At 43.7% G+C, this 13222-nt stretch overlaps 1 protein-coding gene across 1 annotated transcript in view; it reads right to left on the reverse strand.

Annotated features, from left to right (window-relative positions):
* The window catches only part of LOC108115656 (neurotrimin), a 64608-nt gene that overhangs the window by 1966 nt on the left and 49420 nt on the right, over positions 1–13222 (reverse strand). The window contains exons 3-10 of the mRNA XM_017227215.2: positions 11668–11820; positions 6798–6998; positions 6552–6673; positions 4066–4216; positions 3143–3240; positions 2458–2579; positions 1420–1600; positions 120–293 (exon numbers count right to left, since the gene is read on the reverse strand). Coding sequence (XP_017082704.1) covers positions 120–293; positions 1420–1600; positions 2458–2579; positions 3143–3240; positions 4066–4216; positions 6552–6673; positions 6798–6998; positions 11668–11820 — 1202 coding nt within the window. The remainder of the gene's footprint in view (positions 1–119; positions 294–1419; positions 1601–2457; positions 2580–3142; positions 3241–4065; positions 4217–6551; positions 6674–6797; positions 6999–11667; positions 11821–13222) is intronic.

The raw sequence follows: 13222 nt of genomic DNA on the forward strand, positions 1-13222 counted from the left end.
TACAGAGAAGTGGCACACAAAATCAAGATTAAGTAGCCGCCCTGTCGCACTGAGCTGGACGCACGACTAGATTTATGCCGGCTCCGGCCCTTTTTTTGGCACCGAGCTATAGAACTCACCTCATTCCAGCCATAGCGATTCTTGGCCTGCACAATTGCCTCGTAGTAAGCGCCCGGATGCAGATTCTTAATGGTGTAGGACATGATGTGTGTCAGGGGCTCCGTGGCTGGTCGATGTTCCGGGGTAAGGATGAAGTCGTGCCACCTGCCCGGCTGCTGGTACGTATCATTCATCTAGCCGGCGGCGATAAGCGAGGGGAAAAACAGAGCGGAAAACAGAGAAGAGAAAGCAAAGAAGAGCCAAATTAAGTGCCGGCTTCTACCATTGACAGTTTTCCTTTGATTCCTTAATTAATTTTATGTCCTGCGCGAGGAAACCAAATGATTTCCGCTGCGAGCGCCCCGATCAAGTTATGACAGCTATCACATCAATTAAGTATCCTCCACAACCTCCTGCTCCTTCTCATTTACCTCCTCAATGCCACTTGATATGCCGCTCCGGCGGAAAGTCCTCCAATAATTGCACTTCAATGGGGCATAAATGCAGAAAAAAAATTATCTCCGCCCAATCAACGAAGCGTGGCAGGCCACTGCAGTTTGACATTCATCGCCAAGTGGGCGTGAGTCGAAATCTCATTAAATTTCCCAACCCAGCTCATCCGATTTGCCCATGTATATAGCCCAGAGTCGCAATTAAGCGACATTTTCATGTGTCTACCCTGATACTCATATTAAAAATCACTTTGCTTTCGGTCTACCTGAACTTGGCTACATGGAAAATAATATTTTTTCCATATTTTCAATAAAGTTACAAATAAATCTGACCATTAAACCTATCAAAAACCATTTAATTGTAATTAATTGTTGCCTCCAACTTTTCCTCCTTACAAATCGAAACAATAATATTATTAAGTTTCCAATACCTAAAGTTTTGTATTTCTCTCTGTAATTATTTTCCCATCTCGCTTTTCTTTTTCTCTCCACATAATAGCTTCGTTTCTGTTTTTTATGTGAGCTTCTTTGGTTTTTCCCGGCATTTTGTTGCTTGATTTTTTAGACATTTCGGTGAATGTAATTTTAATCACGTGCTTCATTAGTGAGCGCAGCCTTCGCCAAAAATAAAAGCCATTTCGAGACGAGACGTCAAGGTATCGGATTGCTTTTTAAGGCCTTCATAGAGGATGGAGCAATGGAGCAGCGATGAGCATCTTCCCGCCCCATTGTCTAGATGACTCTGTCTGTCGGGATCGGGGCTTTGTGCATATTTCACAATTAATTAATTGAATATACTCCTTTCATATCGGATTGCCAGTGGCTTCCCACCCATTACACACCACGCCGTCCTCTTCAACCAACTCACCAGCACTCGACGATAGAGTAGGCGGACCTCCTCCAACGGCGGGTAACTATCGATTTTCCAGGTCAGATTGTAGCTGTCCGTTGAACTACCCCACTTGGGTGAGTAAAACTCGGCGGGTCCGGGTCGTCCAGAGAGTTCCATGTACTTGCGGGATCGTCCCAGCGAATTGTCCGCCACGCAGCTGAAAGGGATTTCTAATTAGCATATGGCTTAAATGGTTAATTGCCTTAATTGGCTTTTGGTTTTTCGAATTTTCTGCTGGCTTTTTTATTTGGCTTGTTAATTTCTGGGCGCGTCATGTTTGCCTGCAATCACTTTTGCATATACACACACTAACACATCGCCAAAAATGTAATTTCCTTTTAATTTTGCATTACACTCAGTCAGCATTACTCATACGCCATGTGAAGCGGTGGAGGTTCAACCATCCGCTTGTGCCCGCATCGATCTGGCAGTCGGCAAGTGGCTGGCAGTCGACTGGGGAACTCGACTCAACTAATCCAAACACGTCGACACGTCGTGTGCACAAAAGCCACTCACAGTGGGTGGTGGCCAGGTGGGTGGGTGGTTCTCGTTGGGTTGGTGGTTCGATGGGCACCACGACCTGCACCACCATCATACCGCCCCCATTTAGAAGATGGCTAAAACTTTGTGCATGAAATGTTGTGTCAACATGGCGAAACTTCCGCTTCTTTAATATGTTTCAGACAGATTGACATTGATGTGGAAAACTTGTTTGTCCGCAAAATGGGTGGGACACGCCCAGCTCAGACAATTCCCAAAAGCCGGACGTGGGTACCAATGTACCCACTACATGTAGCATGTAGCAAATGCGGCAGCGGACTAAGCCTCGTTTCTCGTTTTCTACCGAAGCCGAGACAAGTGGGAAGTTGGAACTTAGAGCTTGGAACTGCTAACTGGCTGGCAAAAAGTGAAATAAGTTGTAGCCAAAGTTGCCAAATTGACTAAATCAACGCTGGCCAGCAAAGTTCATTGTAAGCCACAAGTTGTCCACGTCGATTCCAGTTCGAGACTAACCTGTAGTTGCCAAAGTCCTCCTGTTGGATGTGGCGGATGTTGAGCGTGTGCCGATTGGCCCGGGTGTTCATGGTTCGTCTGTCGGTAGTTTGGATCGGAAATGAGTTTTGGTACCAGGACACCTGCAGCGAGAAGGGCTTTGGATTAGCTACAGCAATCATGATGATCATCGAGATGAAGATGAAGATGAAGATGAAGCACATGTCAATTGAGTGCAACAACTAATAAATTCAACTGAAAATTTGACCCACTTGCAGTAACTTCTTCCTGCCACACAATACCAAACGAGAAACGAAAAATGAAAAACGAAATGAAACGAAAGTTGGGCAAATAAAAATGGCATTAATTTGCCACAGCAAGAAATCGGAAAAAGAAATTGCAAGCCAGGTTGGCACAAAGCCTGCGAGAACAAGAACAGGACACAACACAACAGAACAGAACTGAAACGAAAAGCTGAATAACTGAAAAACAGGAAAAAGTGACCTGAAAACAAAGTTCTTGCATAAACCGATGGCGATGGAGGAGGCAGGATGACTCGCTCGTTGGTTGAAGCCAGCCAGTGAGGCAGCCAGCCTGCCTGCCCATGGCCCCGTAATCGTAATAATCTAAAAATCCACGAAAAATAACAAAAACTATCTGGGCACAATGGAACGAATGGAACGGTGAATTCAAAGAGCCAACAAACCGTTGCGACTGGATCAGCGTAAACAATGCAAACGAGCTTCGCCTCGAATCCTTCGCCCGAGTGTATCCAGGACTTCTCCACTTGTATATCCGGGGGATCTGCACCCAGATACCCAGGCATCCGTCAGGTTGCAGAATGGTGCAATGGTAGGATGATGGCCGTATAGCAGCAGGATGGCAGGATTCCGAGCAAGGACACACACAGACAGAGAGAATGAAACAAAAAGAGGCGATGGAAGAATTTAGCACACGAAGCAGCAATCTGATTACAGTCAAAAATCAATTTATATACAGTTGCTAAGACTCCGTTTGGTCTCGGCTTTCTTTTCCCCGTTCAAATTGTTTTCAACCCGGCATTTGTCTATATCGAAAATCGGTGTTGCCGCATTGTTGCATGCATCTCTAGTAGTATCTCCTCTGTTATATCTGCACAGCGGTTTCTGGCTTCGCATTTTCCGCTGCAGTCAGCAGCTTTAAGGCACTGATTTACGAGCCCCGCGAGACTCTTTTACCCTAAAACACTTTTCTTCGACTCTGATTTCTTGGATTTTTTACAATTTTTTTTGCATCTGCAGTTGTAAAGCGAAAGTTTAGCTATCCTGCAAATAGATTTCAAGATGCTGCTTTACTCACGCAAATGCAATGATTAATGGCAGATTCTGCGGCAGAGATACTTAGGATTGGTATGTTTACTTTAATAGGATTCTTTGATAAGATATATAGCTTTAAGCAATAAAATGGAGTGTAATATTTGACGATGTGAAATTCCTGTAAAAGCCTTTCCTATTATATGCTTGGAACATAAGAGTATGTATGTTGATCAATCCTCATAACTCTTAGATGCGTTTTCTCACTTTTACTTAACATTTTCTTATATAATAAGTATCTAAAACAAATTTTAAAAATATTTTAAAGTATACTTACAGAGCACATCCAACCGCATATCAACAGTAACCGGATCACCCACTCCATTATCGGCAGTGCACTGATAGACTCCCGCCTGCTGGCGCTCCAGCTTCTCCAGGGTCAAAATGGGTCCATCACCGATCCTGGCCGACGACTTGTTTGCGCCGCTCTGCAAGGACATACCAAAAACCAAAAGGGAAAAATACAGTATAAGGGGCGGAATATTCTGTAACGCTTTGTAAACAGAGCGACAACAAATTGAATCAATCGCAGACATCTTTTGGCCCCGGCCCGGCCCCGGCAAAAATGAAGTCAGCGAGAGTGCAAGTAGCAAATGTCAAAAGACAAATGCTGTTGGCAAGCGAAAAAGTACGGAAACGAAATGAAATGAAACGAAACAAAACCCAAATGAAGACATCTCCCCAACGAAAGGCGAAAAACTTGCTGCGACTGCACAGAGGACAGAGGGCACGCAGAGGGGGCCAGAGGGCAAGTTGCACAAATATTGGATGTGGAGCATGCAAAACTGGATGTAAACACAGACATCGGAGCGGGTCTCAAAGGGCCAAAAAGGGCGTTGTAGCAAGTCAGCTTTTTGGCTTTCTAGCATTCTGGCTGCGAGCGTCTTTTCTTTGGCAACCGGCTTTTGGCTTGGCTTGGTTTTGACTTGGTTCGGCTCAGCCTGGCTCGATTTGGTACGGTTAGGGCCAAGTGACGCCCCCGGGGGGAACACGTGTCAACGTGTGCTCCAAAGACAGCCGAAAACACGACGGAAATGCTGGGGCAGATTGAAATGGAACGCAGCGCCATGGAGTGACACCCAACTTGGCACTGTCTCTAGGCGAGCGGGTGGAGCTGTAGCATAGTAGGAGGGGAAGTAGAGTCACTCCATAAAGGTGGAGTCATTGGAAACTCATCGTACTACCTACCTGGCTGGGAGCAAACAAATCGAACGGAAATGTCAAATGCGCCAAAGTGCAGTAATGCAAACGAGACTTTTACCCAAAATGTTGGAGCCCTGACATAGACATATATGGCACACACATTCGTGGAGTGCTTACTCCGACACTTGCTTTATTGAAAGTTTGTGTGCGAATAGAAGTTGTTGCACTGCGATAGGAAACTGACTTTGCTTATGATAAATATGAAAGAAATATATCATAAATGCTTCTCTAAAGTAGGTGAAGGTGTACTTCAATGTCCCTTCTAATGATGGTAACTAATGATGATAAGAATTAAGGCAATATTTTTCCATTTTCATTAAGCCAATTTTCCCAGTGTATGCCCCTGTGCATGTGCTAACTGTTCGAATGACACTGACACTGACTGGGTCACTAGCCGATTGCCAACTGGCAATTCCTTAGGTCCCATACATACATAGCTATATACATACATGCCAGCATAGGGTAGCATACTTTTGTGGGTCCATAAAGCGCATTAATTAGGCTCTGAACACGAGCACAGAAATTCTCCCTGGTAACCTGCAATCTCAGTTCACCTTCCCAGCATTTGCAAGTGGCTGTCGCTGACAGTGATTTAGTGTGAACTCTCTGGCATCGAATCAATGCCAGATTCGAATCCCGAATATATAGCTCAAGTCTATACAATGCTTAATGGGTAATGGGAACTACTACTGGGAATCCCTTTGTGTGTGTCTCTCTCTTGCTCTGCTCTAGTTGGCAACTTGATAAACTTCTCGAAATTAGCAGCGAAAACTAATTGCCAACTCGCATCCGCATTTGCAAGTCATATAAGTCGGCATAAATTCATTTGTCTAGCTCCCCGTTTTGGCCCATTTTGAAATGGCTGACTTGGCTGGGCTGGCTGGCCTGGCTGGCTGGGATGGCAAATATGTTATCCCTTTGTTGGCTCATGCGTAAAATTATGTGTTTGTTGAATTCATAATTGCCCCCCATTACAGCCACATGCCACAATCGTAGATTGTTGTGGGCGGCGGCGCCTCCTTGCGATTTATCATCTCACTTTTTGTTTGCTCCCACAGCCGAGCGGAGATTTCGGCGGCAATGTGTTGAAAACTGTGAGTGATGAGATATGTGTTGTTGATTTATAATACAAACAAAATGTATTCTCATATCTAGACCTGTTCTGTATGTTCTGTGTGTGACTTTAATGTAGGCAAATCATTTTTAATTAATAACGAGGAGCAACTTTTGGCCATCCAAAATGGCTGAAAAACTTTTCCCTTCCCGCATTCCCATTTCCGGATCCTGAATCCTCGGGAAAGTTGGCGGGCTCTCGAGAGCTTAAAAGCGAGTGAAAGTGAAATTTGAAAGGGAAAGTGCTTAACAACTGACCCCACGCTGCTTACCAGCACCACCCGTTGGGATGAGCGAGAACGCAATTTAAATTTACATAACGATGCGAAACAGTTGCGAGAATTAAATTCAATTAAACTAAATGAAATTCACTTAAAACGGCATCGGAATTTCCCCAGCTAAATGGCCGAAGAGTACGGGGCGAGGACAAAGCGATGTGTAACGAACCTTCTTGGTCCAGTAAATGGATGGCACCGGATTACCAGATCCCTTGCACTCCAGCGTAATGGGTCCTCCTTTGCGGGCCTGCAATTGTCCGGATGTCGGTATGGCTCGTACACTGGGTGGAACTGGAGGGGAGAGTGGTTTGATTATCAGTGGCTAATTGATGTATGCGACTCGAGGATAAGAGGCACTTGTCAAATGTAAATCTATGTGTGCTAATGCTGTGCAAACATGTCGACGTGTACTCACCCAATATCTCAACTGTATGCACTTGATCACGATTTATTTTGTCACTGATTTGACAAACATAATCCCCGGCATCTTGGGGCTCCAAATCGGATATCTCTAAATTATAACCATCTATCAGTCTTACGCGCTCATCCCTTGTAACCATAATGTTGGAGGCAGTGAGCACATTTGTTCCCCGTCGCCACAGAAGAACGAAATTGCCTGCAAGAGATAGAGATGTAGAATGAGAAAAGGACACAGGATGAGAGAGTGTGAGAGGGAGTGAGAGAGAGAGAGGGGTCCTTATAAGCAGATGAAAAATATAGAGCAAAATGTGTCTTCTCGTTGGCTACGAAAATTTATTGTAAAATGCCGCAATATAAACATGAAACATTTTGCTGCCAGCGTAGACATATACTTTCAGCTGTCACTGTGGCAGGGAAAGTTTGGATTGTGGCAAGTGGAAAGCGTCGGTAGGCGGCGGCAGACGGCAGGCGAGCGAAAATAGTTTTCGTCCTCTCAGAGATACATATCTATCTTTCCATCTTTCTATCTTTCAGCTGTGAACATTCTGCAGATTCTGTTCTGTTTGTCTATCCGGAGCTGAGGTCCCGGCCAAGTAGAAGGAGCAGCCGTGGCAGGATATGTGTGGGCTTCTGTTTTCATCTATTTTTTAGTATGTTTGCTCATATAAATGACATAATTTTGCAGATGTTGTTGGCATAATTCTTTGCTTTTTTTTATATATATTCTTTGCATATTTTATGCCACTCGGATCGCTTTTATTGTCGTCGTCGTCGCCACAAAAAGGCAAACGAGAATTTGTTAAATGAGATTAAGTGGCGTATAATATGTTTATTTATTTTGTGTGCTTAAGTCCTGAATGAGAGAGACCCAGAACAACCGCCCAGCCAGCATTCACCCGGCCTCGAACAATTTATGAACTTGTATTTATTATGGAAATATTAAAAAAACAAACGTGAAAAAGCGCCGCACGGACGTATTACGTATACGTGCTGTAAAACCGAAATCAGAGTTGTGTAAATACGACGTCGTCAACGTTTACCCAGTGTAAGAGTGAGTGGGTGGTAGGTGGACGCTGGTGGTTGGTCGTCCTTCGGTCCAACGGTCAACGGTTTGTTGGAATACTCGTATGATTTTCAGCATTCGAAATATGAAATTTTAATGAAATGTTTTTATTTTTCCGACCTCCGATGCTCCTCCGCTCGACTGACCCTCGATGTGTGTGTGTGTGTGCTTGTGTGTATGCCCACTGGCAGCTGACATTTTCCTGACCTTAAGCTGCCATTAAATAATCACAGCTTAAAGTAATGCATTATTAATGCCGCTTTTAAAATGCATTCGCGTTCATAATGAGTGTGCCCGGTTGGGCACTTGCCATCCCATCTTCCTTCCGGTTATTAACAGGAGTTGAAAGGCAAAGGCAGAAACTCACTTCACTTCAAATGCAAATAAAAAATTCACTCAAGTTGTACAAGAAAAGAGTCCCCCATAAACCCCGCTCGATTCCTGCGGCTTAAACTCGAGCAATCATCATTTTATTGGGGGCTCGATTATTATTGAATCGACTCCGGGTCGACCGAAAGCGATTGCCCTGCATTTTGTGGGTGAGCAGGTGGTGGAGGGTTTTATTTTGATTTTATATTAGTCCTCAACGATTTCCGGTCCTGCATTTTATTAGAGTCTAATGGCTGTATATTGATATTATTGGAGTGAGCCGAGGAATGCCATAAAAATTTCATTTTATAGCTCGTCAATATCGACATGTGAGCTTGCAGCCAAAGTTAAAGCTGCCCTCTCAGCCCACAAAGTGCTCATTTCATATATTTTTGGGGCTCATACATACATGAGCCTGTAAGATGGGTTCGATTGCCTAAATGAGTTTCCCACTTTCTCGGGGAACCTTTCTTTTTGCCAATAGATTTTAGGTGAAAGCAATTTGGTAAGTCAATATGCTCTAGCTAGCCGCTGGGCCAATGAAAATCCAATTTATAACCGCGCTCAATATTTATTGAACGGCGTTTTTGTCTGCCATTCACCGGGTGACAACATGACGTATACGTACCGTATTTGATTCGCACATATGTGACGAATGTAGGAAGATACATGCACTACATATCGCATTGAATCGTACTATAGTGAATGGCAATCAATGAACGGCTTCATAGACCATTTGATACTTAATTTCTTTTATTGGATTAAAGGCTTGCCCCGTCGCTCTCTTTCTGCTTGACCTCGCCGGCAGCTCTTGGGGCATGAAAGCTGCAATCAAACCCTCGCCATGTCACCCGTCGTTAAAAGCTGAAGCGGATTGATGACAGTGCAATGAGAAAAAAATAAAAGGAAAACAAAGTACACACCGACCCATTGGGCAACTGGACTGTTGGACTATCAGAAACATCGGCACTGACAGGGCCAGAACCGCAACAAGAGTAAAGTGCATCGATGGGGGCAGATTTCCGGCAACAAATAGTGGAAGCCATATCAAATCACTCCCTACTGTGGCTGATGTTGCTGCTCCTGATGGCATCATGATTATTTAGCAACAAACTTTAAGAGTTGTTCGAGTTTAATTACCATCAGAATCTGTTCATTGTCCATTTTCCAAATGTCTGCCATTAAAACCTCAGTCAAACGAATCAACGGACAGTTCACATCACCATCACCTGGCATTTGATGAGCCATATATAGAGAGAGTCTACAGGGAATTATAAAGCCGAGCGAATTATAAATCCCAGCTGAGCCCAAATGACAGCTTAAGGCGCAGATTGGAAATGTGTGTTGAACAGCTGAAACGGCTGAAACAGCTGAAAACAGGCTCACACAAAAAGTCGAAACATCAGGCGTTAATGGGAAATCATTGCACTTTAATGCCTCGGCAAGTGAATCGAATTAAATGAAAATATTTTGCAGGCGAAAAAAACTACGCACAAACAAGCTGGTACAAACGGAAATTCACACGGCATTTGTTGGAAATGCACTTTGAGAAAAACTGAGGGCTCAGTACGGCTTAGAGTGTGGGGATTACCTTTAAAGTTTGTTAAAAAGATAAATCTCTTCTTGCTGAGTTTTGATTGCAATTTTGGTGATTGTCCTTGGATGTTATTATCTTTATTTATTGATTGAATTTGTAAGTTTCTTTTACCATTTATTTCTTATCTCCTTGCAATAACAACAAGCAATGAATATATAAAAGCTTTCTGCATCATTCATTTTGATATTAAAAAATTGTATAAAAATGTAAACCTTTTTCTTTTGTAGTTAGTTTTCCTATGGAATATTTCTTCTACGAAAAAAGTGTGTTAAACACATTCATCCATGCTGATTGTAATGTTTATCAAAGGTGTTGTTTTGTCAATACATCAATTTTTTCCCTCCGTGCACAATCCTTTTGATCTACATTGCCTTTTGCACAATCGCGGAGCGGGAAACTTTGACTGATGTCAATCTGGGCAGTGGAGTGCATGCTGTGCGGACTGTCGTCGCTGCCATCAATGTGCAATTTATTTTCATTTGCTGCGAACGGTTAATTGCATTTTATTTATTGGCATGTCAACAGCAGTCGCAATTTAAACTTTTCGCCCTTGTTTTTGCGCTGGCAACTGGGTCAAAATTAAAGCGGTTACAGGCAGCGATAATGACTAACGCAAAGGAAGCCCATCAGCTCGGTCAATATTAGTTGAAAATGTTTAGTCAGGGCAAATATTCCGTCCGGTTCGCCTTTAATTGATTAAAATTCGATTTTCATTGGCCCCCGGACTCACATTATCCGCAGAGTAACTTCCTGCCACAGGACACAACTCCTTCCACTGCCAGCCAAGTCAGTTGTTTGCCAACAACGCCCAGCATATTGACCACATATTTGATGATGATGACGACGTTGGGGGAATGGCTAAAAGTTTTTGCGGCACTTAGCGAAATAATAAACTTAGCTCTGCCAGCAAACCCAATTTGACCTGAATCCGAGCTGCTTTTGTGACCGAACGGTCGACTTTGATCTATCAAAGATATCTTTTGGCCACACACATGAGTGAGCTCTGGAATTTTATTAATTAAGATATTCATATGCGAAATTCGAGCAATCAAAGCGAATAAATTGCAATCCGTTTCTGGGAAATTTTTGTATTAAGCCTGGCTAATTGAAGATGAGGAAGACACATTTCTGGCATTGCTGAATATTTTAATATGCCTCTGTTCCTGCGCATCTCTCAATAAAACGGCAGCCATTCATGCATCCATGGGCAATCAAATGTCATTTTATTTGCAGCCCAGCTGCATTCACGCTTGGATTGCATTTCGTTTGCCATTTGAATGGCTGCTAACATTTTAGGCCGGATCCAGAGCGAAAATCTATCAACTGGCGAATCGAGGCTAAACTAAACTCCATTTGGCCATGACAAATGGTCGGTAGCCCTCTGCGGCTGGCAACGTTAATCAGCCAAATTTATTTGCTGCCAATATGTGTGAGGTTGCATATTTTGCCGGCCAAGCCGATTTATAAATGCGAAGGGAAAAATGTGTCGATTTGCGATGTGCGATGTGCGTATGGCCAAAACCTAACGACAGGCTGTTGACAGCTGTTGGTTGGCCAAATGTTGTCGCCCATGCTCGTTGGTACTCGAATATTAAATTTATGTCTAGTGACATTTTGCCTAAACATATTTGCATATATTTTGCATAATTTGCACCGCCAGCCGCCCCTCGAAAATATTACCATTATTATTATTATTATTATTGTCGATGTTGTTGTTGTATGCCCAACTCTACATTTATTTTTATGGTCGCATTTTCACATCGCAATACTAATAACGTTGGATTAATTATACCAGTAACCAGTAACCAGTACCCTTCCAAACCCCCGAAAACTCACCTAGATTCTCCACCTGGCAGGGCAGGACGAGCGTGTCCCCGACGACGGCGCGATAGGTGTGTCCACGAGACAGGAAGCGCGGCAGGGCGGCGGTCAGTGTGGAGGGGGCCACCGCCGACTGCTGAACGTTGCTCATCGAGCGGCTGTTGCTGCCTGAAATTGGAAAAGGGTGAACGGTAAGCGGGTTAGTCTGTGGTTCTACACGGGAAATAAACATCAAAGTATCAGGTTTATATCACATATATATATCAAAACTTGTTTCCAATTAGAGACCTCACCGTATCAGTAGAACAAAGTAATGTTAAACTATAACTATGATAAGTAAATCACAATAACCTTTCAGAATGGGTATTCAAAATCAGTTTTAATTGTAATTATTTAGATAAAAACTCTGGAACGTAAATTATTCCGCTTAGTTATTTTAAACAACAGCATCGCCAAATAATTTTAGCATTTAATAGGCTATTGTTTTACGCTGTTGATTTTGCTAATTGGAAAGTCATGAAATACGATTGTAATTAGGAGTTAGCTCTGTGACAGGTAATTCTCTAATAAATCAAATAAACTTTGATTCTATATCATAGATAATAATGATTTAATGTTAAAATAAACACTCTCTTTTGAAAAACCAAGTTAAATTGGCTTTAAACAGAAGTAAAACCTAAGTTTGTAAGTCATTTCTAAGCCAATACATTGCTTTCCAATTTGCAGGACTAAGATTTCTTTAAGTGCACTCACACCCCTGCTTAGAGGGGCCCGTCTATCGATGGCAATTTGTTTCCATCTGAATGGGTTTCAATTAGCATAAAAATGTAGCAGCGAGTCCTTCGCGTTTACGCCGAGACCCCAGGACTCCCAGGATGGCAATAAACGCGCAGTACGCACATACCGGAACGTTAGCGCGTTATGTGTGAGGATGAGGAAAGGAGGAAGGGTGTCTATATAGGGATGGTCGACGGACGGAAGCTCCTCCATTGGCTCCGTGTCCTGGCCCCACTGACACTGCTCGGTGCGTGTGACCCGTCAGAGTGTGTTAACGCACTCGCCATGCCCTCGGGGGCATCGTTTCTGTCCTGTTTCTGTGCTGGCCTGTCCATGGAAACATGGCAACATGGCCAACGTGAAAATTGCTGTCGCCCGGCAGCAGCTTAAAGCCAATTTCTATGGCGGCAAGAAAAACAGTCTGACCGGGGCACGCAGCTTTTGGCGACAAATGAGCGCAGCGGAGCGTAACAAATGTTCGGCCCTGCTAAATGCAGTTCAAGAGCAGGTCCTGCGCGACGGGACAGGACACCAACGCAGCGTAACAAATTTGATTACAGGAGAGAGCTGGCAAGGAGAAGAAGAAGTTGCAGTCGAGTAGAGGAAAAGACTCTTCTCATCTAGTCCAATAGACGCCCCAAGGAGTCGCCAGAAGCGAGAGGAAAACGCCAGCATCAGCAAACAGGCCAAAAGTCTTTGCTTTTGGAAGCGACCTCCTACTTCTACTCCGCCTCCTCCTTCTGCCGACTGCACTTTTCCGTTTTGTGTGTCTGCGCTGGGTCGTTTTATCTTT

The sequence above is a fragment of the Drosophila eugracilis genome, unplaced genomic scaffold, assembly GCF_018153835.1.
Source record: "Drosophila eugracilis isolate 14026-0451.02 unplaced genomic scaffold, ASM1815383v1 contig_75, whole genome shotgun sequence".
Taxonomy (NCBI): Eukaryota; Metazoa; Arthropoda; class Insecta; order Diptera; family Drosophilidae; genus Drosophila; species Drosophila eugracilis.